Source organism: Bombyx mandarina, chromosome 05 (genome assembly GCF_030267445.1).
Source record: "Bombyx mandarina strain Sakado chromosome 05, ASM3026744v2".
Lineage (NCBI taxonomy): Eukaryota > Metazoa > Arthropoda > Insecta > Lepidoptera > Bombycidae > Bombyx > Bombyx mandarina.
The window spans coordinates 14,163,516-14,190,889 of NC_143212.1; the positions used below are offsets into that span (position 1 = coordinate 14,163,516).

A 27,374-nucleotide genomic window follows, 5' to 3' on the forward strand; every position below is an offset into this window, starting at 1 on the left:
AAGCTTTCTAATTAAATACGTACTTAATAAACGTTCACGATTGACTTCCACGTTAAAGGAATAACATAGTGTGGTAAAAATCAAACCCGCACAATTATAATTTACCTAATTACTAGTTGACCTCTTGTGAGTCCGCGGCAGGTACCACCATCGTGCCTATTTCTGCCGAGAAGCAGTAATGCGTTTCGGTTTGAAGGGTGGGGCAACCTTTGTACTGTTAAAACGGAGACCTTAGAACTTATATCTCAAGGTAAATGGTGGCATTTACGTTGTATATTTCTATGGGTTCCGGTTATCACTTAACATCAGATTGACCGTAAACTCGTCCACACATCTAAGCATTAAATAAATAAAAAACTAATGATGAACCCACAAAGTTGAGACTAACCTTTTGAATGGAATTAGTAAACTTTAACACGAAGAAGGAGCTTGACTGTTGACTCTGATAATAACATCGCATATTAAATAACTTGTACAGCTTTTAACTTGAGTAAAGCAACATTTTTCAGTAAACATTTTTTCTTCAGACCGTACTGGAACATAAGTGAGCAAAGCGCGTACCAGGCGGCCGCAGCACCGCCCCGCCGCCCGACGGCGAGATGACACTCGCGCGACGTCGCCCAAGAATAAGGTCAGCTGTCGTTACCTTTCAGGCTGTTGAACAATGCCCCAAAACGTAAGTTTTAGCGGATTTTCTTCAACACCTTTTTTTTACCTATGCTGATAGCCTTGAGAGGCTATATCTGGATTACCCTAGAGCAGCCTTTCCCAAAGTGGGGATAACGCCCCCTTGTGGGCACTGCAGGCCTAAACGGAGGCGGTAAGAGACCCAAAAAAAAATTGGGGCGTTATGTAGAGTATTGGGAGGCAATTTGTAATTTCATCTAAATGGACTCTTAGACACCGACTGAGCTCTCGCTATAGTGGTTTTTAAGTAGGTGGAAAAATGGGGGCGCTAGAAAATAATCTATTTTCGAAGTGGGCAGGAGACAAAATAAGTTTGGGAACCTCTGCACTGGAGTGTAGGTGAGCTCTCGGGGCTCAAGCCGGAGGTGTTGTTGCACTGGCCCTAGTAAGAACAGTGCTTCGCAGAATCTACCACCACTCAGTGGGCTGTGTCTGTGGGTTAAAACATCACTAATTTACCCTAACCTATACTGGTATATCCATAACTGAACCCGACCAAACCAAATTAACCTTTGTAAGGCTTAATCTTTACTAGAAAGTGCTCCAAAAACTGACAATTATATCTACGTTTACGACCTACATTTCCTACGATGTGCAAACAATAATAACATATTAACCTACATTAAAATACAATTAAAAAAAATATTTTTTAATTTTCCACTACAACCTAACTAACAAAACGTCAACTGAAATTTTACACGTGTTAATTCTTTTAACTTTCAAACCCTTAACATTTGATTACGTAAAGACAAAAGTTCGTGATCGTATCATTTTATGAAACAAATTTACGTTTGCTCAAACCTTACCGTATAAATCGCGGCATGCAAATTTCGTACTTACGACATCACGCGAGTTATAAATCTAAATAAAAACTAACGGCTCTCGGTTCCTTTATTCGACTTTAATATACCTAATATCTTCAATAATTATTAATAATAGCCTTCGATAAGTATTTAAATTTCGTAATTAAGAATATAACACAGTGTATACCTAAGTTTTGAAGTGTTAGTGTGAGACACCTTTGTATCGGATCCATTTTATGCTTTTAACTAATACATATTATGATTTTATTTAATTGCCATAGACGAGCTACCACCGAATATGTCTGTGGGGGATTAAACATATATGGTAAATGGAATGACCCGACACCGCCGTATACTTACTCTGGCCATAAATACTGTTAGAATTAAAAATAAACAAAATATTACATTTGAATTTGGAATCTGTCATTTTTATATGATTGCTCAATGCAATTTTTAAAACTCCATACGCTTGGTATTAGTAAAATGTTTGTGTACCGGTCTGTTAATAGGTGCAATGAGACCTCCTCTGTTTGTGACAGAAAAATATCTGGCCGTCCACGTAGTGTTCGTACGAAAAAGGTGGTCAAAGCAGTAAGGGAAAGAATTCGAAGAAATCCTGTCCGAAAGCAAAAGATTTTATCTCGGGAGATGAAGATAGCACCTAGAACCATGTTATTTTAAAAGATGACTTAGGACTTGCATCCTGTAAGAGACGTACTGGTCACTTCTTAACTGATAATTTAAAAGAGAATAGGGTGGTAAAATCGAAACAATTACTGAAGCGGTACGCAAAGGGAGGTCATAGAAAAGTTTTGTTTACGGATGAGAAAACTTTTTCAATTGAGCAACATTTTAACAAACAAAATGACCGTATTTATGCTCAAAGCTCTAAGGAAGCTTCCCAATTAGTCGACAAAGTGCAACGTGGGCACCAACCGACTTCAGTGATGATTTGGTGGGGTATTAGCTATGAAGGAGTGACTGAGCCATACTTTTGTGAAAAAGGTATCAAAAAATCGGCACAAGTGTATCAAGATACCATTCTTGAGAAGGTAGTGAAGCCCCTTAACAACACCATGTTCAATAATCAAGAATGGTCCTTCCAGCAAGACTCGGCGCCAGGTCATTAAGCTCGGTCTACGCAGTCTTGACTGGAATCGAACGTTTCGGACTTCATCAGAGCTGAAGACTGGCCGTCGTCTAGTCCCGATCTTAATCCGCTGGATTATGATTTATGGTCAGTTTTCGAGAGTACGGCTTGATCTAAACGCCATGATAATTTGGAGTCCCTAAAACATTCCGTACGATTGGCAATGAAAAATTTTCCCATGGAAAAAGTGCGTGCTTCTATTGATAACTGATCTCAACGTTTAAAGGACTGTATTGCAGCCAATGGAGACCACTTCGAATAAGCTTTTTATACTTTAAATTGTTTTATATTTATGCATTAAACTAACACACTGTAAAAGTAATAAATGTTATTTGCAATAGATTTTTTTTTATTTTTTATTGTAACAGTATTTAGGGCCAGACTAAGTACATCTGCTATATTAATAATAATTACAACAGTTTATTCCCGAGTGCGGATTTTTTTTTTTTTTTCCTACCTAATCTGATAGCCTTGAGAGGCTATATCAGCGTGGCCTTAACTAGTAGGTGAGCTCACGAGGCTCAAACCTGATGACGTTGCTAACACGAACCCTAGCAAGAGCCGTGCTTCGCAGAATCTACCACCGGATCGAGAGGATCCGAAATGACGTTTTTAGGGCGACGTCGACTGCTTTCCATTCTGTTCGCAGGATCGGGAATGGATAAAAATTAAAAATACAACGAAAGCTGCAAAGTATTCGAAACGATGGAAATAATTTACGGACAATTTAAAAAAAAATGCGAGATTTCCTAATTGATTAATGTGGTTTTAATTATTTTTACGATCCGCGAAAAACGAATATAATATGTAATAAATATTAAAATGTAATGTCTACGTTATCTATATTTAACTGTATAATTGTATTACAAGCTACGGGAGAGCGAGTTCTTCCGACAAGAAGGTCTCAAAGACTATTAATATTTAATGTAGGTATGTAAGGTAATGAAATCAATGTTAAATCATTTTTTATTTTAATAAAAGCTTCGAGCGGCAAGTCTTGTTTGATCAGATCACTATAGATTTGATTTATTGGCACCAGCATCAGCATATCTGGACAAATGTAGATTCCTTCACGTATTTTCGGATTTACACCGCCATGAAAGTTTGTAATTACATCAGTTTTTAATAGCAAAGGCATTTCAGTGTGCTTAGTACGAGTTTTTAACTTCTCGATCGCGGAAAAGTTAACTCAAATTAGTATGGAGTTGGAACAGCGCCCCTAGCGGCACACAAAGGAAACTGAAGCGGAGTAGTTAAAAAGCTCCCACTAAGCACATAGATCCACGTCAGGTGAGATCGTTAGGTCTTATTAGAATACGGATAATTCGGATTTTAGTTAAATTACTTCCGATTTACAAGAAAGTTTACTTATCAAACCATAAATAAGATCAAAATTTACCACCAGATGTCCAATCCACTCACAAAAACATCTCGTAGAATAACGTTTTTGATTGTTAAATGTCGTTTATCTGGTTTCTTCAATTTCATTACTTTTAATCAAATAAAAATCTATCCCAATAAACTACAATACTATTCTAGTAAAACTAAGTAAAGGAAGGACAACCTATAAATGAAACTAAAACATACTTTTATAATACATTTATTGATAATGACAGCGATGGTTGACTTGAAATATTGCTACTTGGCAAAAAATATTTCCACTAAAGGAAGTGAACTATGTATTATTTTAATAAATCTCTTTATTATGCATTAATGTGTACAATGAATATAATGCAACCATCTATCTATCTATGTATCCAAGTAGCTACCTACATATGCGTTATCACAAACAAAATATATTGGAATCGATTTATGATCCACTGTAATTTACATTCCGGCAAACTTATTGACTACACAAGTAACACGACGCAATTTTATTGAAACATAAACGTCGTCACAAGCTCCGTATAATGAATCGACTGCAATAAATACGACAATTAAATAAATCAAAACGTTTCATTAAAAATTAATATTAATTTAAAAAAAAAAAAAACAAATAATTTCATTTACCTAAAAACTATTTGTTTAAAACAAAAGCACAGCACATGGTCAGCTTAATTTCTATTAAATTAAATATCGACCTACGGGAGGCTGCTTTTAAAGTCACTATTCAGCCTAAATCTAGGAGCCCTAGTGCGTACTCCGCCGACCTGATCACCTGCCCTTTGTAATATCGAATGCGATAGTACTAAACTCTACTTGTGCTGTAGACATCACCAAAGTACTTTAAAACCACGAATAATTGGATATGTCCATTCGATTGAGTTTATCGCATTCAAAGTTTCTCTTCGTTTCTTATCTATCTCTACGGGACATAAGCACACCGATAGTTTCAAAGACACAATCTATAATATACGTTTTTAATTGATTTTAAAATTCGACTACACATTGAGCTTTCCTAGTTAGGGCCAAAAATGTTTTAATACAACACCGGTCTATAAATTTGCTATTTAAAAAAAGCTTTATAAAATGCAAAATTAAGTCATTATAACATTATTTTCTTCTAAATTAATCGAAAGTTCACTAAAACGTACTGCTTTTTACTAATTAATTGTTAAAATAAATTAAAACAATTATTAAAATGGAATGTTTTAAGTACAACAGTCTAATAAAAGCATACGACGATATATTTATTTAAAAATTTATTTTAAAATTGTTACTTAGGAAATGTGTGACGTTTGTAACGGCAGTCAACACTCAGAATAAAAGTCGCAGAATATTTTAAATGTTTTTAGTTTTATGAAAGTCTAAAAATTTTAATTTTTATTGATTTCTTCAAACTTGATTTTCCTACTGTTATTTATGACTTCAATCAAAGAAACATTTTAAGTTGAACGCGGTTTTAAGACGAACGCGGTTGGTCAGTAAGTAGCCTGGACAACACCAAGACATTGACCAAAAATCTTGGAGCGAACAATCCGAAACAACATGATATCTCATGTTTATTCTATTACTAATAACTTAAATGTTAATATACATTGAATGAAAGGAGGCAAGTGAATGGCTAAATATCCATTAAGTGTCACTTATGCTAGAAACAACGAGGCGTTTTAAACTATACGTTTTGTGTACTTAACCCGACTAATAAAGGAGGGAATATACGTTAGGTGAGCTAAAGTCTAAAGTCGCTTTTGTAGAGAGAGATGCGAACACTCCTTAACACAGAAGCGTCGGAAGGGCACGTTCACTCGGACCCTTCCGTACATTAAGACAAAACAAAAAGGTCGTACATTCACTACATTACAGTTAGAAATTCTCATTTATTGTTCGAACATGGATGGAGATAATGAATCGAGGACAATTTCGTTTAAATACAATTTACAGAACGACTAAAAACATTTACACGATTCCGAATATAACTACACAACCTAATCGATATTAGTGTGTGGTGCAAGCGATAAAACGAAACACAATTATCAATTTAAATATACCATATTCGTTGTTTTAAACGCTTCTATTTAGAGTAGAGCACACCACATTAATCAGAGACGTCATTCAGATGACGAACGATTTAAGTACATCAAGGTACTTCGCTTATCGCTTGCACCGCAGATGGAGACGCTACGGCTGTCAGTTTCATCACGACACTCTCTGTACTAAGTACTAAAGTCTTTTATTAGGACGAAGATTTGTCATTGGACGATTTCGACTACATTCACAAAAGATCGGGCGTAAAGCGGGCGTCAAAATTATTATTTAATAATTAAAAAACAAAAAAAAACTTTTAGAAACTTTCTACTTTTGCGTGGCAAGAGACTATCACAATCCAAGATCGGCAATTGCGGTTAATTATCCTATACAGAATGGTACTGAGCAGTTTTTTTTTTAAAGACCAAGGCTGATACGTTGATTTGACTGTTGCGCGTTTTCAGATAATTCGAGTGGATACTAGTTTACATTATAAACACGTACGAACATCATTTCGGTGTACTAATTGTGTTTAGATCTCCGAATAATCTTATCGGCTGCGAAATTACAAATTGCACGATGTCTTAATGTGAAACTTTATACTGTAAAACGAGCAAGTTCAAGCTTCTCCGTGACTTACATACCAATCAAATCAATTATCGCCTCGTAATTTAGGCCTCTAAATAGATTTATAGCAAAATTTCGCATATTCAAAAACCTACTTAGCGTTTAATATTAATGCATAATTATTATGCAAATATAATTTTTGTTTAGATAATTAAATACGTATGGTCAATGAGCTAAAAATACATAAACGAATTACATAAAAAAATCTATACAATTCATAATGTTTTATACAATGTCACCAAAATTATATACTATTAAAAATGATTGATCACATTAATTCAAATAAATTCTAAATTATCAATAAAATAAATAATTAATATACGCACACACAAATAATTCCATATATTTACACTGCGACCGATAAAAAAAAAAAAATTACGATAATCGATTTAATGTTTATTTATTCCATATTTATTTACAAAAAAATACATCGCAAATTATACAAAGAATATGTCAAATATATATTTTTAGTCCGACATTCGCGAACATTCCGGAAGCATGACAGACGAATCTCGAACGATTTATTGAACAAGTCAATAAAAGTGAGATCTTCTCGTTTCTTCTATCATGATAAAAACACGCATAAAGCGGTAAACGAAAAACTACTGGCTTCTTAATAATAAAACATCACAATATATAGATAAACAATATCGATAATAAATTAAATGTGAACTTAATAATTTAACTAAGTCAAGTAATTTAACTAAGTTAACAAGTACTCAACAAAATAATTTAAAGTACTAAGTTCAAACTGTATCAACTGTTTAAGAAAGCTTAAATAATAACAGAAGTTAATGGAAACGTCTACAATACATAAAAGCACCATACGCATTACGAAACAGCAACACAAATGTCTAATATTATACAAAACTTACAATAACATCGACACATGAATGTTTATTTCTGCAGACTCACATCAACCAACGAGAAAGCGCTCTCAGATGACGCAGAACACTGCAGCAAGTTCGGATTGGTTGACGTTAATACATTATAGTACAGAACGCTCATGTATCGTTTACTGTGCGATTTTGGACGTTACTACCAATTAAATTCGGTCCAATTTCCATTGCGTCGTCGCTAACGGGAGCTGCGTGATTGTATGTACGTAGAACGGGGAATGTACGCAATCACGTACGTACACGTGTACGTACGTGCCGTCGGAATGTACATGCGTTTGTCTATTTGCTTCTGGTTTTACCGATTGTGTTTATACTGTCGCCGCGACTCCTTGACCTGTGCAGGTTATGTAGGCCTTCCCCTGAAGAAAAAAAAACATAATTAAAATTCACGAGTCTAAGTTAATGGAGCAGTTAGTTAATATTGTATTTATTATATTAGGCTGAGTGTAGAGAAAGTATTCGATATGCTGGATGTATCGGTAGCGTTCTCGAAAACGAAGACAAACAGTGAAGCAGGTGAGTTCTAACGCGGCGTTCTACATAGCCGATTCAAAGCGAAGCAACGCCACACCGCGACTGTATCGTAAGGGCTTTGACAATAATTCAAGTTGTAGTTTCAGTTACATTTTTGATGAGTATTGAGACGAGATGTTCTCTTTTATTCGTGAAAAGTTAATTTAATATAAAAATGAAACCGAAAAAAAATCGTTAATGGAATACGTAAAAAATATGAAGAGCACGTTTTCATAAGTCATCGGACAACGCGATTTGCGGTCCAGAGATTAAAAACGTGTGTATTTATTTTAAAAATCTTAGTGATTTTAATTTCAATCACTTACCAAATAAAGCATGTTCGTATAGGAGTACAGTTTGTGCTACAGAAACATCGCTTTCCTATTATATTTATTATACGTAACAACGGCACACCCAGTTAGGGTTTTAGTAGTAGAGTAGAGCTAGTAATGCGTGGAGGTGAGTGTGGAGGTGAGTGCGGAGGTGAATGCGGAGATGAGTGTGGAGGTAAGTGTGGAGGTAAGTGCGGAGGTGAGTGCGGAGGTGAGTGCGGAGCTGAGTGTGGAGGTGAATGCGGAGGTAAGTGTGGAAGTGAGTGCGGAGGTGAGTGCGGAGGTGGGTGTGGAAGTGAGTGCGGAGGTGAGTGTGGAGGTGAGTGTGGAGGTGAGTGTGGAGGTGAGTGCGGAGGTGAGTGTGGAGGTGGGTGCGGAGGTGAGTGCGGAGGTGAGTGTGGAGGTGAATGCGAAGGTAAGTGTGGAAGTGAGTGCAGAGGTGAGTGTGGAGGTGAATGCGGAGGTAAGTGTGGAAGTGAGTGCGGAGGTGAGTGTGGAGGTGAGTGCGGAGGTGAGTGTGGAGGCAGTGCGGAGATGAGTGTGGAAATGAGTGTGTAGGTGAGTGCGGGGAAGAGTTGCAGAATGTGTGTCACCCTTGCTGGAGGCGCGGGCGAGGTGCGCGTACTGGCGCGCGGAGCGGCCGCGGCGGTCCTGCACCAGCTTGTCGGGGCGCACGAAGATGCCATGCCGCGGCCGACACTCGAAGTACCGGGTGCCGCCCACCGAACCGTCGTTTTTGCCTGTTATCAAATTTATTTTTGTGAACTTAAAGTGATGATAAAATGTCTATGAGTGTATACGTGACTAAAGAATCCCTATTTTAAAAATGGATCAAAATTTACCGTGTGTAATTTGAATTCGATTATTTAGGTATTTAACAAATTTAACACGATATTTAAAATCTGTTATATCATTTTTAAAACACTGACAAATTATTTTATCCTGTCCTCGGTGGTCATTACTAGTTGTCGGCCCGAATCATAATAACCGGAAAAACTATCATATCAGTGTAGTATTAGGTAGTTTAGCTGCACCCGCTTGCGCGGACTCGCGACTTTTCCTACTATCTCCAGTACTACCATTGATAGTAATATACAAATAGACACTACATAAAAGGTAAACTTACAAGATGAACTATTTATTTCAATATTAAAATAAAAGTAATGAATGTACCAACCCGTTGGAGCGTCGAGTTGCACCCCGACCCAGGTGCCGGGCGCGAAGTGCGTGGGCCCGGTGTACGCGATGAGGCCGGTGCTTGTGCTCAGGCGGAGCTGGACGCTCTCACCCACCGTCATCCACGGCTGGATCATACCTTCCGACGTGTCGTCTGTACACAAATGTATCATGAATACTTGAGAACTTAGAGACAATTATGTTTTTTAAGGGATTTTACGACCTGGTAACTAGGACCCTTAGGTCATTTCTTATTTTAATTGATATTCTTATTTATATGAAAAATGACAATATGGAGTGAAATGAAATGAAAATTAAATGAAGATGATTAATTTGACACATTAATCAATTGGGATGAAATTAAATGGAATAAGATGAAATGATATGATGTGAAATATAATCTCTATAAAATGTTTGTCATTTACTGAGATTTTTTTCAGTGGACTTTTTGGAGGAGCCCGAGAAGTTACGTTCAGCGGGTTGTTTAATTTTCCCACATTTGTGCACTTTCACAGATATTAAAGAATTAATAAATCACGGTTATTACACATTTAAACCTGAAGAAAAACTAAATAGACAAAAAAACAAATCACACAACTTCACTATTCGCGTTCCCGCCAAAAAGACCAGTCAATTATTTTATTTTATTTTAGGCACAGATTATCTATTTTAACCAAAAATATAGATGTAAAATCCCATTTTATACAGATATTTTATTTTAAGTCGTCGTTGTAACTATACCTGAGATCTTAGAACTTATATCTCAAGGTGGGTGGCGCATTTACGTTGTAGATGTCCATGGGCTCCAGTAACCACTTAACATCAGGTGGGCTGTGAGCTCGTCCAACCATCTAAGCAATAAACTAATAATATATATTCCTAATATGCACATTAAAACCATCGGTCTACTGGGTATTTCGAGTTGTCGTGGAAGAACTTCCCCTCATAGTCGTCGGTCACTGGACAAGGGTAATACAAAAAGAAAGGTCTTAAATTATAGTTGGAATTCTAAAAAATTTACTAAGATTAATTCCTTAAAAGAAGTATAAGCCTTAACATAGTCATTAATGAACATACCCTCTCCAATTCTTTCCGTAGAGGAAGCCGGCGAGCTAGACAGCATGGAGGCGGACGAGGTCTCGTGCATGGAGCGCGGGCGCAGGGCGGGCCCGCGCGCCGCCCGCCCGCCCCCCGTGCGGCGCCGCACCAGCTTGCCGGCGGGCAGCTGCGGCTTCACCACGGGACCGTCCGCGCCCAGCGAGGCCGAGTCGCTCTCCCCCACCGACGACGCCTCGCGGCTCCGCTCCGCTTCGTGACTCGACGGCTCCGAGCTCACAGACTCTGTTTCTACATCGCCTAAACAGCGAAAGGCATTTTAGAAATTGATAAAGGGATAAAATTTTATAAAATTAAAAGGAACGTAACCAACTGTCCTGATAATCCGAACTAATGATCTCTCAGTAAAATGGTGGAAAATTACGGAGACTTTAATTAACACAAAACAGTTACACCCATCTTCTTTATTTTATTTTCTCCATAGTTTGCATTTTCACAAATGCTAAACGGTTAATAAACCATCATTTTTACATATTTGAACCCAAAAAGACACAAAAAAAATCTCATGACTTCACCCCACTGCATCCCGCACATATACAACCCCCACAAACAGCTGATGTCTTAATGGAGGATGATGGCATTCACCGTGTGATTTCTATGGGCTCCAGCAACCTATTAATACTAAGTCTGATCATCTATAAAAAAGTTAAAATTATTTCACATATACAATTGACAAAACAACCTACCGAAAGAATTATCCTGAGACACTTCACCGTTGACTTGTACCGGTTCTGGGCTCTTCGTTTGACTAGACAGCACTGCGTTCTCAACTGGTATGGATCCCAATGGATCCACAAGCTGGTCCTTACTCTCTTCTTTAACAGCATCCTCGCAATCCCTCAGGAACGGATTGATCCGGTTCCTCGAGCCGGGAGTCAGCACTGGAGTCTTGGCAAAAGTCGCATCTTCGAGTTCATTCTTGGACTCGACTATGTCGTTTTTTAGATCATTTATGTCGTTCCTGAGCTCGGTGATCTCGTTGCGAAGTCCGACCATAGAGTTCTTCGTTCGGCTCAAGTTTGTGTAATCCATGGATTTGTCAAAGTCTGGAGTCTCGTCGACGGACATGCTGCGGATGGACAGAGTGTCGTCGTTTGTTAGATTGGTCGATGACACCGCTTGTGAACCTGTTAACATTATTAGAAAATTTGAAGTCGTCGTGACCTAACGGATAAGACGTCCGGTGCATTCATGTTGAGCGATGCACCGGTGTTCGAATCTCAGGCGGGTACCAATTTTTCTAATGAAATACGTACTCAACAAATGTTCACGATTGACTTCCACGGTGCAGGAATAACATCGTGTAATAAAAATGAAACCCGCAAAATTATAATTTGCGTAATTAAGTAATGCGTTTCGGTTTAGAGGGTGGGGCAGCCGTTGTAACTATACTATACTATCGTTTGTATCGCCTCTCTTATTGCACTAACAGGGTTCCGTCTTCATGGAAGACCGCCCACGTCCACCCTATCCCCAAGAAGGGTGACCGGTCGGACCCATCGAGCTATAGGCCTATCGCGATAACTTCCTTGCTTTCCAAGGTGATGGAGCGAATAATAAACACACAACTCCTGAAGTATCTTGAAGATCGCCAGCTGATAAGTGACCGACAGTACGGTTTCCGTCACGGTCGTTCAGCTGGCGATCTTCTTGTATACCTTACTCACAGGTGGGCTGAAGCCTTGGAGAGCAAGGGCGAGGCTCTTGCTGTGAGCCTTGATATCGCGAAGGCCTTCGACAGGGTCTGGCATAAGGCGCTTCTGTCGAAGCTACCATCTTACGGAATCCCCGAGGGTCTCTGCAAGTGGATCGCTAGCTTTCTGGATGGGCGGAGCATCACGGTCGTTGTAGACGGTGATTGTTCTGATACCATGACCATTAATGCTGGCGTTCCACAAGGTTCGGTGCTCTCCCCCACGCTTTTCATCCTGTATATCAATGACATGCTGTCTATTGATGGCATGCATTGCTATGCGGATGACAGCACGGGGGATGCGCGATATATCGGCCATCAGAGTCTTTCTCGGAGCGTGGTGCAAGAGAGACGATCAAAACTTGTGTCTGAAGTGGAGAACTCTCTGGGGCGAGTCTCCGAGTGGGGTGAATCGAACTTAGTTCAATTCAACCCGTTGAAGACACAAGTTTGCGCGTTCACTGCGAAGAAGGACCCCTTTGTCATGGCGCCGCAATTCCAAGGAGTATCCCTGCAACCTTCCGCGAGCATTGGGATACTTGGGGTCGACATTTCGAGTGATGTCCAATTTCGGAGTCATTTGGAAGGCAAAGCCAAGTTGGCGTCCAAAATGCTGGGAGTCCTCAACAGAGCGAAGCGGTATTTCACGCCTGGACAAAGACTTTTGCTTTATAAAGCACAAGTCCGGCCTCGCGTGGAGTACTGTTCCCATCTCTGGGCCGGGGCTCCCAAATACCAGCTTCTTCCATTTGACTCCATACAGAGGAGGGCCGTTCGAGTCGTCGATAATCCCATTCTCGCGGATCGTTTGGAACCTTTGGGTCTGCGGAGGGACTTCGGTTCCCTCTGTATTTTGTACCGAATGTTCCATGGGGAGTGCTCTGAGGAATTGTTCGAGATGATACCGGCATCTCGTTTTTACCATCGCACCGCCCGCCACCGGAGTAGAGTTCATCCATACTACCTGGAGCCACTGCGGTCATCGACAGTGCGTTTCCAGAGGTCTTTTCTGCCACGTACCATCCGGCTATGGAATGAGCTCCCCTCCACGGTGTTTCCCGAGCGCTATGACATGTCCTTCTTTAAAAGAGGCTTGTGGAGAGTATTAAGCGATAGGCAGCGGCTTGGCTCTGCCCCTGGCATTGCTGAAGTCCATGGGCGACGGTAACCACTGAGACCTTAGAACTTATATCTCAAGGTGTGTGGCGCATTTACGTTATGGATGTATATGGGCTCCAGTAACCACTTTACACCAGGTGAACTGAGAGATCGTCCACCCATCTAAGCAAAAAAATTAATTACATATTAATGACTACGTAATATAAATAGTGAAAGACAAAACAGTTCAGTGTCTTTTGCTCCAGTTCAGTAGGTTTTTGTCGACCGAATGTATTTTATTTTTTTATATTTTGTAGGGAGATTTAGGGTTACCAATGAGAAACGGAAACAGTTCCCATATTTACAACAAAAAATATTAATACACAAAATGAATATACATTTTTAGGGATTGCGGTCGAATTTCTAAAGAATTATATAATGGAGAGACATACTGGACCAGGCTAAGGCCCACCCTGGGCTGTAAGACCTAAGATGATGATGATGGTGATGATGGTCGAATTTCGACAGCTGGAAGGACTTACTAGTTCAGTGTACAATTATCATATTTTTTGCTTAGATGAGTGGACTGGCTCACAGCCCACCTGGTTTTAAGTGGTTACTGGAGCCCATAGACATCTACAACGTAACTGCCGCCACCCACCTTGAGATATAAGTTCTAAGGTCTCAAATATAGTTACAACGGCCCCACCCTGCAAACCGAAACGCATTACTGCTTCACGGCAGAAATAGGCAGGGTGGTGGTGGTACCTGCCCGCGTGGACTCACAAGAGGTCCTACCACCAGTAAAAAGTCCAACGAGTAATTCATTGGGTCATGAGTGTTGCAATCTGTAAGGGAACGTACCGTAGCCACTGGACGATATGGACGGAGAGTTCTTGTTGGGCGCTCGCTCGCAGGCCAGCTCGTGCAGAGAGTCGAGGGTCTTCGACATCGGCAGGAAGCCGCGGGACGACGCGCGAGACCGCGTGCGCTGTAACAAGCAACAAGTATAGCAAAATACCACTTTGGACCTACTAACGGTGCGGCTTGGGAGTTACATTACCTATCAGTACTACTTACGCGAATCCTGACTAGACAGCGTTACCGAAGATAATTTGAATAACTATAATAATTGGAAACAAATCACGCACGGTCATCCGGCCCCAAATTAGGATTTCCTGTATTATAAGGTACCAGAGACTGACATACATACATATTTTATATAGCTCTAGGTATATACATATATAGATAATAAACGCCCAGACAAAAAGCAAACAAACTTGTTCATCACACGAATATTTACTCGATGCGGGAATCGAACCCACGACCCTCGGCGCAACAGTTAGGGGCACTAACTACTACACCACCGAGTCAGTCGATTTCTTCGAATTACTATTTGATTGTCATAAGGGTCAATTTGGATGGCGGCATACACGTTGTGATGTTTGAGGGGTCCAATAACATGAGATGGGTCGTGATATTATTCACCCGATCTAAATGCTTTGTTTCTATTGTTTGTCATTTCCCAAATGTAACGTGAATGGAAATTCCTTGTTGTTCTTAAAATTTACAGATCACTGAACCATTAAAAACAATTCGAAAGCAGAGAAAATTTATTCAGACAGATCAATATTCACTAAGGTTATATCAGGTCACTCATATATTATAATATTGTAACTCAGTAAATGACCAAACCTAAATGTTACCGTCAAACTAAATACGGGATAACGGTACAATGTTAGGTTTATATAGATATACTTTAAGCAAAATTTACCGATGATCGAGGCGTGGTGAGTTCATCCAAGGGAGCGGATTCCGGTTCGGAATGAGAGTCCTCGTCGTTCCTCCTCCCCGGCTCCTCGTGTAGCGTCGTCATGCGCAACCCAAGCTTGCCGCTGGCCGGTGACGCCGCTACATTTGTAAAATAACTTCACTACGATGGCTAATAATCATAATTGTATACATGAGGCTGTCGGGGCAAAAGTGGCCTAACCGACAATTTTTTATATTCATGCCACTATGACGTATATTGGAATTTATTTAAATAATGATAAATTTTGATGCAAAACCAGACTATCCATAGTTTGACCCATAGGTAACAAATAGCTTAATAAACATAAATTTTGCGCGTATTGTTATTTGCCTACTCAAATTCAAATTCATGAAAATTCAAACCTAATTGCCTCCATACTAACTATGGTAGCTTAGGCCACTTTTGCGCTGACGGCCTCATCATATATACTCTTTTTGTGTATTGGTAAATTAATATAAATTTCATTGCACCTACCACTATTTACTCTGCACTACCTTTGGTTGACTGGTAGAGAATGCCTTAGGCATTAAGTCCGCCAATGTAAATTTTACATGAAGTGTAATAAATAAATAATAATGAAACGTAAATTTGTAATCAAATTGAGATTGAAACTGTGTCCGATGAAAATTGAATTTCGCATTATTGTGTCTAAAAAATAAGCGTAAATTACAATATTAATTTTGCATCAACATTTTGACACAATTTTTATGTTCCATTTCTTTATTGGTTTATACTCCTTTTTATTCCAACGAGTTTGAGAATGAATAAAGGATGATCCTGATTTAATTACATCAAAAACATTTCCATGACTTCATAGAAAAACAAATTAATAGAGATTTTAATTTTCTTTTTAGTGATAAAATATTTAGTATGAACCCAGATAGAATTATGACATAAATAAAATTTACTTATGAATTATTTATTTTTCATAAATATAAATGATACTTATAAACAGTATATTCAAAAGAATTAATTATAATATGATATAATTAATAAAGATATGTATATTATTAGTACTTGTACATACAATAAGGTAAAGAAGCAAATGTAAGCCAAAGGATCATTGGTTTTTGGACTCTGTCTTGCTTTTTATAAAAAGGGTAGTCTTGGTATTCTAAGATTTGGTGAGCGTGCACATTCTTTTTCTGGTATTTTTTTTCTTCAGAATAATTTTAAATGTTTCAGTCCTAGATCCCAGGCTTGTGTTTTTGTTTTTCTTTTTTAATTCGAAATTAACAAGAACTCCAGTAACTTATCAATAATCACCTATGACGAAACTATACATGAAAGATTTTTATTTTGAGACTAACTACTTGCTCCGAATTCGATGTTTCAATATCATGCCAATCTAAAAACACAACTAGCTTTAACGATAAAATGTTGCAAATAAAAATAACCATATACGCCACTCGACTTTTCATTTAAAAATTGCACCTGAAAACGTGGACGCCAATAGTACGTATACAAAACGCGTGCGAGCCCGCAATGGACAACGAACAAAAAAAAAACAGTTTTAACAGTTTCCAAATAAAACAGTATTAAACATTAATTTTTGTCTAGTATTTTTCTTGTCACGAACTAGGTCAACAATGAATTCAATTCAATTGAATGATGAATGAATCAATTCAATGAATTTAATTGAAACAATGAAGGAATTTAATTATAAATTCGAGATGAATAAAGTCCTAACTGCCGTTTCATTTGAAAACCTTCTATTAACATCACGAGTCTCGGTGACATTTACAATGATTCGAACCAAAAAAAAATTGTAAGGAAAAAATAATGAAGCCAAACTAGTGACACTACAATATCGTTAGGACGTACACTTGTTCGGCGTCTGCAGTCGCAGTGAGTTCAGGTTCAAATTCAAGTTTAGGAATGTTGGCCGCGCTGCAATAAAAACGTTATCTTCATAAATATATCCTACGGCAACATATATATCACTAGTTGAGAACACTTACATACTCTTTTTGCAAATTATTTTGAATCTAGTTTAGAGACGAAAAACGACGGAAATTCGGTTTTTTACGGTATATTTTCGTTCATACGTAGCAATTAAAAATATTTTTAAATAATCAACGCCACTGTAATTGACTTCTGACATAAAGTAAGGTTTAAGAATACTTTGCATGAATTCTTTGAGTTCCGAAAATGTATGTTGATTTTATTATTAATATTTCTTTTCCTACCTTCCTATACAACTAAATCGCAAGGTAGCTTACAGCATTATTATTAAGAACTATTTACCACAAGTAAATACAATCAACTCATTTTGCTATCGTTTTGTCTAACACATGCCAATTTCTCACATACAAATTCTTTATAAAGTTTTCATTGTATTTTATTCATTTTAACTACATCACATGCACAATTTCTCCTACCACACGCGCATACGTATGTTCGATCTTTTTATCTATACTACTTTACGCTACTCATACACAGATAATATAAGTCATTTAAATTTTTCACTATATTTTTTTTTTTTTCTTGAATATTTATGAAATTCCTCTGGCTGTATTCGTTTTTCATTTAAAATTATAGACTGATTTTCGAAATTAATTTTTCGAATTGGTTCAATTGATTAAACGTAAAGGGGAGGGGATACGGAGACAGATAAAAGGTCATGCTCGGTCCATGCAAATGAAATATACACGCAAAGAAAACAGAGATCAACACAAACACAGAAGCCGCTTGATGCTGGAAGCGTTAAATATCGCACTAATAGCCAATCATTTAGGGTCTAATTCTGTTTCGAATAATTTAGCGCAGTATAACTCGTATACTGTTCAGTGAAACATTAACGTTTATAAACGTTTCATTTTCTAACAGCCAATCAAATTAACATAAAAACTTTTTTTTTTTTTAAATATATTTCGATTATTATTACAAACGATCACAACACATCTAGGTCAACAATTTAGTTTTACTGCATTCGACTAATAGTTTTCGCCATACAGTTGCCATTCCGAATCAAGACCATATTGGTGTCACTGTTTACCTGATAGGAACGAGCCTGATGGTTGCGACGGATCGAGATACAGAAAAATAAAACGTTAGTTCATAATTTGAATTCAAATTGAGTTCCAGTAAGTTTTAATGTATCGGAGACGTATCGAATGAATATTCAATTTGGACTCGTCGCGACGAGTTATCACGCATACTTTGAAAAGTGTGAAAGAAAAGAATAGCATATTTAAAAAAGTAAGGAATAAATTTTTGAAGAGAAAGAAGTAATAGAAGTTCGTGTAGGGAGTATTTTACTGACAGAAGGGGATAATGTTGCGCCATAGCATTGCCACGAAGCACGTTTGAAAATAATATGTAATTGTGGAACCATGAAGAGGCTGCAGTCCGTTGCGAAATGTTTTTATCAAAATAATTATGTTATGTAACTTTAAATACTTTTCCTTTTTTTTTCATAATTTATCATTACATAAATAATCTAACTCTAAATATAAATAAAATCGTGCAGCTGTTCGTATATCTAATATTGTCTTATAATATTCACCCTCAATCTACAAAGTGCACTAAACTCACTGTCTAGATAAATATAACAGCACTTTCAAAATGCCATAGTTATAGTACGCGTGGAACTAGTTGGCCACGCCTTAGGGGGCGACAGGGGTGAGGGGGCGGGTCGCCTACTGCTCGTAACGCACATGAGATTAGACAGTGATGACTAAATAAAATAAATAAATGAAATAATAAATAAATAAAATATAAGAACTTTTAGAAGTTTATATTGTACCTATCTAATTATATTGTAATTAATAGTAAAATAAACCAAAAACAAATTAAGTATAATATGAAATTGATAATCATATTCTAATGATATATGAAATTATTTAATTATAATATTATACTTTTATGAAATTACTCTGACATGTCCTCTGAATCACTTGATTCTGAACTATCTGAATTTGATTTAGAATCATCTTATAAGTTTATAATGATTTCGTCCATCATAGTATCAAATCTCATATCAGTAATGACAGCAAGCGCCCCCGCCCCTCCGTCCCCCCGCTCACATACCTAAGGCGCGGCCAACTAGTTCCGCGCGCACAACAATCTCAAAACTTATTGTATGATACAAAACATTTCAACGTTACGTAAAATGTGCAAATATCTCATGAATTCGAAATAATAGCGGACTCGATATATCCGTATTGTGTGATGTGGAGCGCATGATAATTCGACGCTTGAAAGGCAAACGTGACTAAGCGACAATAACTGCTTTGTACATAAATGATAGGCAATAACCATATTCGATGCGCAAAAAAAAATATATTTCTAGGTCTATTAAAATCATTTCAATCCTACAACTAGATTCGTTAAAATAGAATTTTTCTCAGGTATTTCAACATTAATTTTTATTTATTGCTTAGATGGTGGACGAGCTCACAGCCCATCTGGTGTTAAGTGGTTACTGGAACCCATAGACATCTACAACGTAAATACGCCACACACTTTGTGATATAAGTTCTAAGGTCTCAGTATAGTTACAGCGGCTGCCCCGTCCTTCAAACCGAAACGCATTACTGCTTCACGGCAGAAATAGGTGGGGCGATGGTACCTACCCGTGTGGACTCACAAGAGGTCCTAGCACCAGTAAAAAAAAATTTGTCTAGTGTAAAGTTCACGCCTTGTCGCTTAGTCACGTTTGCCTTTCAAGCGTCGATATGTATTGGGGGATCGGGGTGTGGTTGAGTGGTGATGTAGTGTTAATGAGGTGGTCGATGGCCTTACCGAGCCCGAACGGCTTGGTGGGCGTCGGCGCGTCGGGGTCGGCGTGCCGGTGCGCCGCCCGCCGCGGGCTCTCGTCCGCCAGGTCCGCCACGCTGCCCGACCGCGCCGACCCGAGCCCCGTCAGCGACTCGAACGACGAATCCAAGCGCATTATCTGAAACGGCACACACATGCATCGATCAAAATCAATAGCCATTTTTTTTTATTGTAGGCAAACGGGCATACGGCCAACCTGATGGTGAGTGACTTCAGTAATACCAGGGCAGAGCCAAGCCGCCGCTTACCAACTAACACTAGACTTATTCATATTTGCGAACAAAGCATTTTTAGTCAAAGCAAATTTAATCTAACGTGTACATTAAACTAAAATAGAACTACACAACTTAAGGTAAATAAATGGATACTTCGTAAAAGCAAAAATAACATTAATAATTTTCATGATACAAAAAAAAAATCAACTATACAAAAGTATGATGAACCCGTAAGATGGAATGGAATGGAGACATGCAAAAGTGAAACAAATTATTTTTAAACAATTAAAAAATAAAGTATTTCGAATATAAATCTAAGGCGAATTAAAGAGAAAAAAATAGTTGCCAGTATACGGTGTCAGTGTTGCCATGCTATCGACTCACATTGGTTCCGTTCTTGGCGGCGGTCTCGAGAGCCTGCGACAGCTGCGCCGCGTGCGACCGACAACACATCTTATGAGAGATTAAACAGACAGTTGGCGAACGAATACTCGCGCATAACTATATTTACAGAGCGTCGAAATCGAAAACGAGTTTATATTCTCCGCCTGTGTCTGTTTAGACTCTCAAAAAGCCAACTCAATATTGTGTCAGTTTTATACTTGAGCTAAACACTTTATTTATCTTTGAATGTGTATATAACGTTTATTTAAATATTTTTTTAGAAAATCAGGCGTATTATAATCAAGAGTGAATATTTGACTAATGTCGTGTTTATTAAAAACCATAAAAGCTTAAGGAGAAATTAATCAATACAATTATCGAAGAAATAAATAAATCGAATTGATTGAAAGTACAGACTTTTTTTTGGTTTTTGGTTTCTGGGTATATATATAAATGGGAGCCTTTTGCCCGTGATCAAATTTTAATTAAAGAGCTTTTCTAAACTTTGACCTCATTATACTAAATAGAACGCCTGAACTTAAATTAAAATACCAATAACTTTCTTAATCTGGACTGATTTTAATTTTCTTCTTTTACAAAATTGAATGTTTAGCCATCATCTTCTAATATTTAAGAGAATTCGATTGTAAACATTACCATAGTATTCAGTTGCAATTAACTAGAAGTTTTATTATTAGGTTTATTAGTTTCTCTAAAATGCATCATAAGTTTTATTATATCTATAATTAGTAAGCGTGTAGTTGTTGTAGCTATCAACCGTGTAGTGCTCGACTTATTATTTGTACATTTGTACAGATTAATTCACTATAGATATCATTCTAGTTTCTCTTTTCAACAAACGCGAAGCGACGTAGATGCTTATTTAAAAAAAAATCGTTAGTATGTCTCATATTTTATATGAATCTTTATTAGACAACAATAAAGATAAAATCCATTTGATATCAGTAACATACGAGAGACGTACGAAAAACTTGAGTAACGCCACAGGCACAATACAAATTGCATAAAATCGATTCGAGTTTGTTGGTAATAATATTTATATATTTAATTGTAACTTGTTCTTGCATTCTGGTCCTTATTAGCTTGATTTAGGAGTATATACCAGCCTGATGTGAACTTAGTAGGAGAAATAGGAGTTATAGGGAGCGTTACTATACACACATAGGCGAAAAATTTGTAGTAGCTTGAGGAATTATGGATCGCATACCGGAACGGAATCGTCTTAAGTATAGTTATACTGGTGGTAGGACCTTTTGTGAGTCCGCGCGGGTAGGCACCACCACCCTGCCTGTTTCTACCGTGAAGCAGTAATGCGTCTCGGTTTGAAGGGCGGGGCAGCCGTTGTAACTATACTGAGATCTTAGAACTTATATCTCAAGGTGGGTGGCGCATTTACGTTGTAGATGTCTATGGGCTCCAGTAACCACTTGACACCAGGTGGGCTGTGAGCTCGTCCACCCATCTAAGCCATAAAAAAAAAGAAAAAAAGTGGATGGTACAGTATTACATATTTAACAACCTGTGAGAAGTTGGGCACGGAAGCCGTCTTCCTCATGATGATGGGCTGTCCTCGCGCCTGCTCGAGCTCCTTGACGGCCACGCTCTGGCGGAGCCGGTCCAGCGTCAGGATGCTCTCCACGGCACTCACTCCTCGGGTGTACTTCTCTATTGCATATAAACATATATATATATTAAGATAGCAGTATCGATAATTCACCCATTTCAATAGCGTAGGAGAATCTATCGTACAGTTGAAGGGCCAGCTGGATTGTCTAGAATGTTCGATACGATCAGTTTGTCAAAGAGAATAGATACATTTTTTTATCCGTCAACTAGATTTGTAGATTCCTAAAAGAACACTGAAAGTCACACTTGAAGTCGTCATGGCCTAAGGGATAAGACGTCCGGTGCATTCGTCTTGAGCGAAGCACTGGTATTCGAATCCTAGGCGGATAACAATTTTTTAAATGAAATACGCACTCAACAAATGTTCCCAAGTGACTTCCACGGTGAAGGAATAACATCGTGTAAAAATCAAACCCGCAAAATTATAATTTGCGTAATTCCTGGTGGTAGGACCTCTTGTGAGTCCGCGCGGGTAGGTACCACTTATTTCTGCCGTGAAGCAGTAATGCGTTTCGGTTTGAAGGGTGGGGCAGCCGTTGTAACTATAGTTGAGATCTTAGAACTTATATCTCAAGGTGGGTGGCGCATTTACGTTGTAGATGTCTATGGGCTCCAGTAACAACTGTGAGCTCGTCCATCCATTTAAGCAATAAAAAAAAAGTCCGTATACATTTGCCTCGCATGCTTTTATAAACTTTTAGTATTTGGTGTGAGAACGAAATGATAGGCTTATAACGCCGAAACTAACCGATGTAGGTTTCTCCGTCGGCGGCGCTGGCCTCCTCGCCGGTAGCCGCGATCTGCGCCAGACTCTCGCGCTCTTCCAACTCTTCGGAGGCCTTCGGTATGTTCGACACCACCTCGTACATAACACCGGTCTGGGTTAGCTGATCGGTTCTGAAACATTTGTAATATATTGTTGTATTGCAGGACGTTTGCGAAAATATATTTGAAATTGATTATATCGAGGAGTGAAAGGCAATTTGGTTTAACCGATATTTCCATTAACACACGACATCTATCTTTATAATTAAAGGTGCGTTCTGTTTGGTTTTAACATCACATCGACACAGTTCGGTGTTTTTAATTGAACTTTAATTAAGTTTACTACATTTGAATAGCTGGAGAAGTTTTTTTTTGTATTGATAAATATCATATTTTTTCCAATTTTTAAACTACAACCTCCTTGTAAAGTTGCAAAAATGTCGCTTAAACCAAATAGCCTTTCACCCCTAGATATTTTTATTTTTATGTAAGGTACAAAAAAATGTTTTTTTTTTTTTTTTATAAAACTTGTATTCAATCTGAGCAGTTTTACGCGCCCCAATATATCATCTTGTTACATTTCTATAGCACTATTGAATTATTGTGTATATTTGTTCTTACAAACCTGACAATTTTCTTCCGTATCCTGTCGGTGAGGCTCTGTCGTTTGTAAATGTTTAGACCTAATCGTTTCCTGAGTATGAGATCCATGGGGGCCGGGTGGGAGAGCCGCACCGTCGTCTTTAGTATCAGGTACACGCGTTCGTTGGCTGTAAACGATAATTCAGTTGGGTAAATGCCAATCCAGTCATTATAGGGGGTTGACCTAGGAAAATTGACCTACCCAGTATGTTAACCACGTATAAACTTGCATTTTGGCATCCTAAAACTATTCTCGAAATTCACATATACTTGGATGGTCGGAAAGTTAGTAAAAAATGATAATTATATATTTAGCAATAAATTATAATCTTAATATTACGAATTTTTGATCTGGACTACCAGTTGACTTCAGATAATTGTCTGACCGCGCGCTCTAGGCCCTCTATCTCGAAACAGTTCAAGGTATAAAAAAAATAGAAAAATTGTAGAGTATTTATTTCTCTACAATATTGATAATAGATACAAATAGCGTAAAACGCATAGAAAACAAGATATTTCCAAAAAATGTAAAAAAAATACGTAATGACTTTAATAGATGACGTTAAAACTTGCGACCATCCCATTACATGAAAATTTTGAGAACAGTTTTAGAATGCCAAAATACAAGTTTTTACGTTTTTATTTTCGTATTTTTGTTGTCTTCTAGTGGAAGGCGTATAATTGAGCTAATTGAAGTATTTAGTCCGAGCACGGAATATTACATATTATCTTTACTTGTAAGAGACGGGTAAACATTATTGAAACACATGCCTATAAAAATATACGTTAAAAAAAGGCTCTTTGAATAAATTTCAAGTACAATTTCTTACAAACTTTTTTTTTATTGCCCTTGTAGGCAGATGAACATACGGCCCACCTAATGGTGAGTGGTTACCGCCGCCCATGGACTTCAGCAATGCCAGGGACAGAACCAAGCAGCTGCCTACCGAAAATGAATTGTATGAAGCATGACGAGCTGAAAAGGCTATATTTTAAATATTTCCTTTTTATTTCATATTACATTCTGCTTATATTAGGAATACTAGAAACATCACAAATAAGGTATAATTTAGTAAAGCGACACGCGTGCCCTAACCTTCAGTGACCCTGTTGAGGTACTGCGAGTCGTGTATGGAGGAGTCCCAGGACGCGATGGCGGAGACGTCCTTGTCGTGGTGGTGCAGGATCTGCAGCTCGTAGAACTTGTGGCCGAGCTCCTTGGGGAGGATGGAGTTCAGCCCCGCCATGCTCACCTCCTCGCCGCTCGGGTGCGTCGTCAGGTCGTCGGCTGCCGGTTGTGTGGGCTCAATATTAGATACTAGGTACAGTCCGCGCGCGAGCTCCGAGGATTCGGGGGCTGAGGAAGCGGGCGGGCATGCATCGCGTCCGACCGTCGCTTCATACCCCGCACTCTCCCAGTACTGGTGTCGATCTGAGAGTGTCGACCTGAACGTGAGAGTACGCTTACCGACTCGTTGTTTTTAATTGTTCGATAGCAGTGTTAATTACGTGTGTTTTCTAATATAAATAGTCTTACTCTTATAAGTCTTTTTGTTTGCACAAATAGCTATTTAATTTGATGAAAAAGGAATGGCGAGCACTAGCATAATAAATATGTCTTAGCATTAGAGGAACAGTACTGGCAAAAGGATGGCGTAATGGAGGATGTTGTCGAATCATTTATTATTGAAGTCGATTTGGCGCTCGTGCGCTCGAAGATGGCTTATATAGCCTATCTTCGGGGTAAAACTCCTTGCGCATTGAGGGCACGTAAGCACGCCGTTCTCATAATTATAGGTTATGGCAGCAGGTAGGATAGGAGTCAAAGTGGTCGCCATGGCCGAAATCGGTCGGATAAATCATCATCATTATTGAAGTACGTGAGGCGAGTGACAATAGTAGATCAAATTCTTCAACTACTGATTAATCTAATTGCGAGAGTAATTAATAAGATTTCACGTTCATTTTGTTCAATAAGTATCAGTTCATTAAATTAAATTCATACGTGATCAATTGGTTTTTTTTATTTGAAGTACATGATACACTCATAAAACTATTTTATAATTTACACTCGCACGGAGGCTTTAGATGTGTTAGTATCGATAGCGCAACATCGACTAATTACAACACTAGCTCATTACGTCAAAATTCCTTAAAATTCCTCGGAGCTCGCGCGCGAACTGTACATTTCGACATTTAGTTCAAACCGACGCCTAATATAGAATTTATCAATTCAAGCCACTCCCGCGTTTGTTTTGCACGAACTTTCGTACTTAGCTTATAAAAAATATTTTCTAGTTATTTCTTTGCTGACTGGCTCTAAACTTGGAGTAGTTGGTCTTAGCACTTCCAGGAAGTTTTTCGCACAAAAAAACCTAAAAATGAACGGCCACGGCGAAACGCGGTTATATTTTACTAGTGTTATATTATCACTATGGTGGTAGTAGTAGTATACTGTCGTTTTACTCCGGCGCCAATCTCGTGTGTCCATAATGAAATTAAAAATTTCCAAAAATTTTTTTTTTTTTTAATTAACGTGTACAGATTTGCAGTGAAGCATACCGTTGAGATCAAGGAACAGCACGGGTATGTGTTGCTCCATGCCGGGAGGAGGCGTCCAGGCGGCTGGAGCGCCCGGGATGGGGCTGCCGGGACTCGGGACTAGAACCTGAATAAAACAATCAATTAATATTTTGTAAATATTCGAGAATGAAGATGTTTGATAGCAAAAAAACAAAATTTTTTTTGGTACCGAGAATCCATTTTGTGAGCCGTTTGTGAAATTATGAATACTAGTAGCCCCCCGGTAGTCAAAATTGGACTATAATTAATTGAAAATATAAGTTTGAACATTATTATGATTCTATTGTCAAAAACTATTATACTTCTATAATCACGGATATCGCCAAGACTACACTTTAGATAAATATTAATAAAGACAAACAATATTTAATGTATTCTCAATTTGAACACAGACTATAAGCTCCAAATAAGATATGACCTAAAGGTATTTGGTACTAGGTCATAAAATAAAACAAATAGTATGCATGCGTGTGTGTGTCAAATACATGGTAGTGTGTGTAGTGTTTTTTTTTTATTGATTTAATATATTTATATGCATAATTTAAAAAAAAAAATTGCATTCTGCACTCTCTATATTCTCTATAAATGTGGGAAATTTCATACTCCTCCTTCCGCGCAATTTTCGTAAAAAGAGGCTACAAAGTTTTTGCTTCAAGTATTAATATATAGATGAGTTAAGACCAGTGTGGTGTATATACAGAACCCTGATAAAAAATAGATATGGGATGGGTCGGCTGCACCACTTTATATCGTAAAGCAATCATACCTTCCACTGAATGTAGTCTCTAGAGGTCAGCGTGCGAGTTGTGTCTGGGAACGGTAACGCTCAACCCTTTTACTGCCGTATAGGTCACCGGTGCCCTACGTGGCGCACTGAATTATGTCGATTTACGTTACTGAGACGCCGGAATATCTAGTAGGCTCTGAGAAAGGCGAATCCGAAGATACTGAGAATGAATCTATTTCTAAAACATACATTAAAAACAAACGAAGGTAAAGTTAGGCAATGCAAGCGCTTAGTAACAGAAATCGATATAATTA

The 27,374-nt window shown here is 38.1% G+C and overlaps 1 protein-coding gene across 15 annotated transcripts in view; it reads right to left on the reverse strand.

Moving 5' to 3' along the window:
• Positions 1-4,224: 4,224 nt before the first annotated feature.
• The window catches only part of Khc-73 (Kinesin heavy chain 73), a 147,722-nt gene continuing 124,572 nt past the window's right edge, over positions 4,225-27,374 (reverse strand). For 4 of the 15 annotated variants that reach the window (XM_089727446.1, XM_089727443.1, XM_089727442.1 and 1 more), the window contains 16 exons: positions 26,313-26,418; positions 24,847-25,038; positions 23,734-23,878; positions 23,092-23,240; positions 22,237-22,382; positions 20,697-20,765; positions 20,062-20,215; positions 18,314-18,328; positions 17,140-17,205; positions 15,277-15,413; positions 14,367-14,493; positions 11,398-11,838; positions 10,673-10,951; positions 9,597-9,749; positions 9,013-9,159; positions 4,225-7,933 (listed from right to left, as the gene is read on the reverse strand). In XM_089727446.1, the coding sequence (XP_089583572.1) occupies positions 7,854-7,933; positions 9,013-9,159; positions 9,597-9,749; positions 10,673-10,951; positions 11,398-11,838; positions 14,367-14,493; positions 15,277-15,413; positions 17,140-17,205; positions 18,314-18,328; positions 20,062-20,215; positions 20,697-20,765; positions 22,237-22,382; positions 23,092-23,240; positions 23,734-23,878; positions 24,847-25,038; positions 26,313-26,418 (2,406 nt within the window). In that variant the 3' untranslated portion in view covers positions 4,225-7,853. The remainder of the gene's footprint in view (positions 7,934-9,012; positions 9,160-9,596; positions 9,750-10,672; positions 10,952-11,397; positions 11,839-14,366; positions 14,494-15,276; positions 15,414-17,139; positions 17,206-18,313; positions 18,329-20,061; positions 20,216-20,696; positions 20,766-22,236; positions 22,383-23,091; positions 23,241-23,733; positions 23,879-24,846; positions 25,039-26,312; positions 26,419-27,374) is intronic. The other 11 variants (XM_089727448.1, XM_089727447.1, XM_089727444.1 and 8 more) reach the window with 7 other exon arrangements.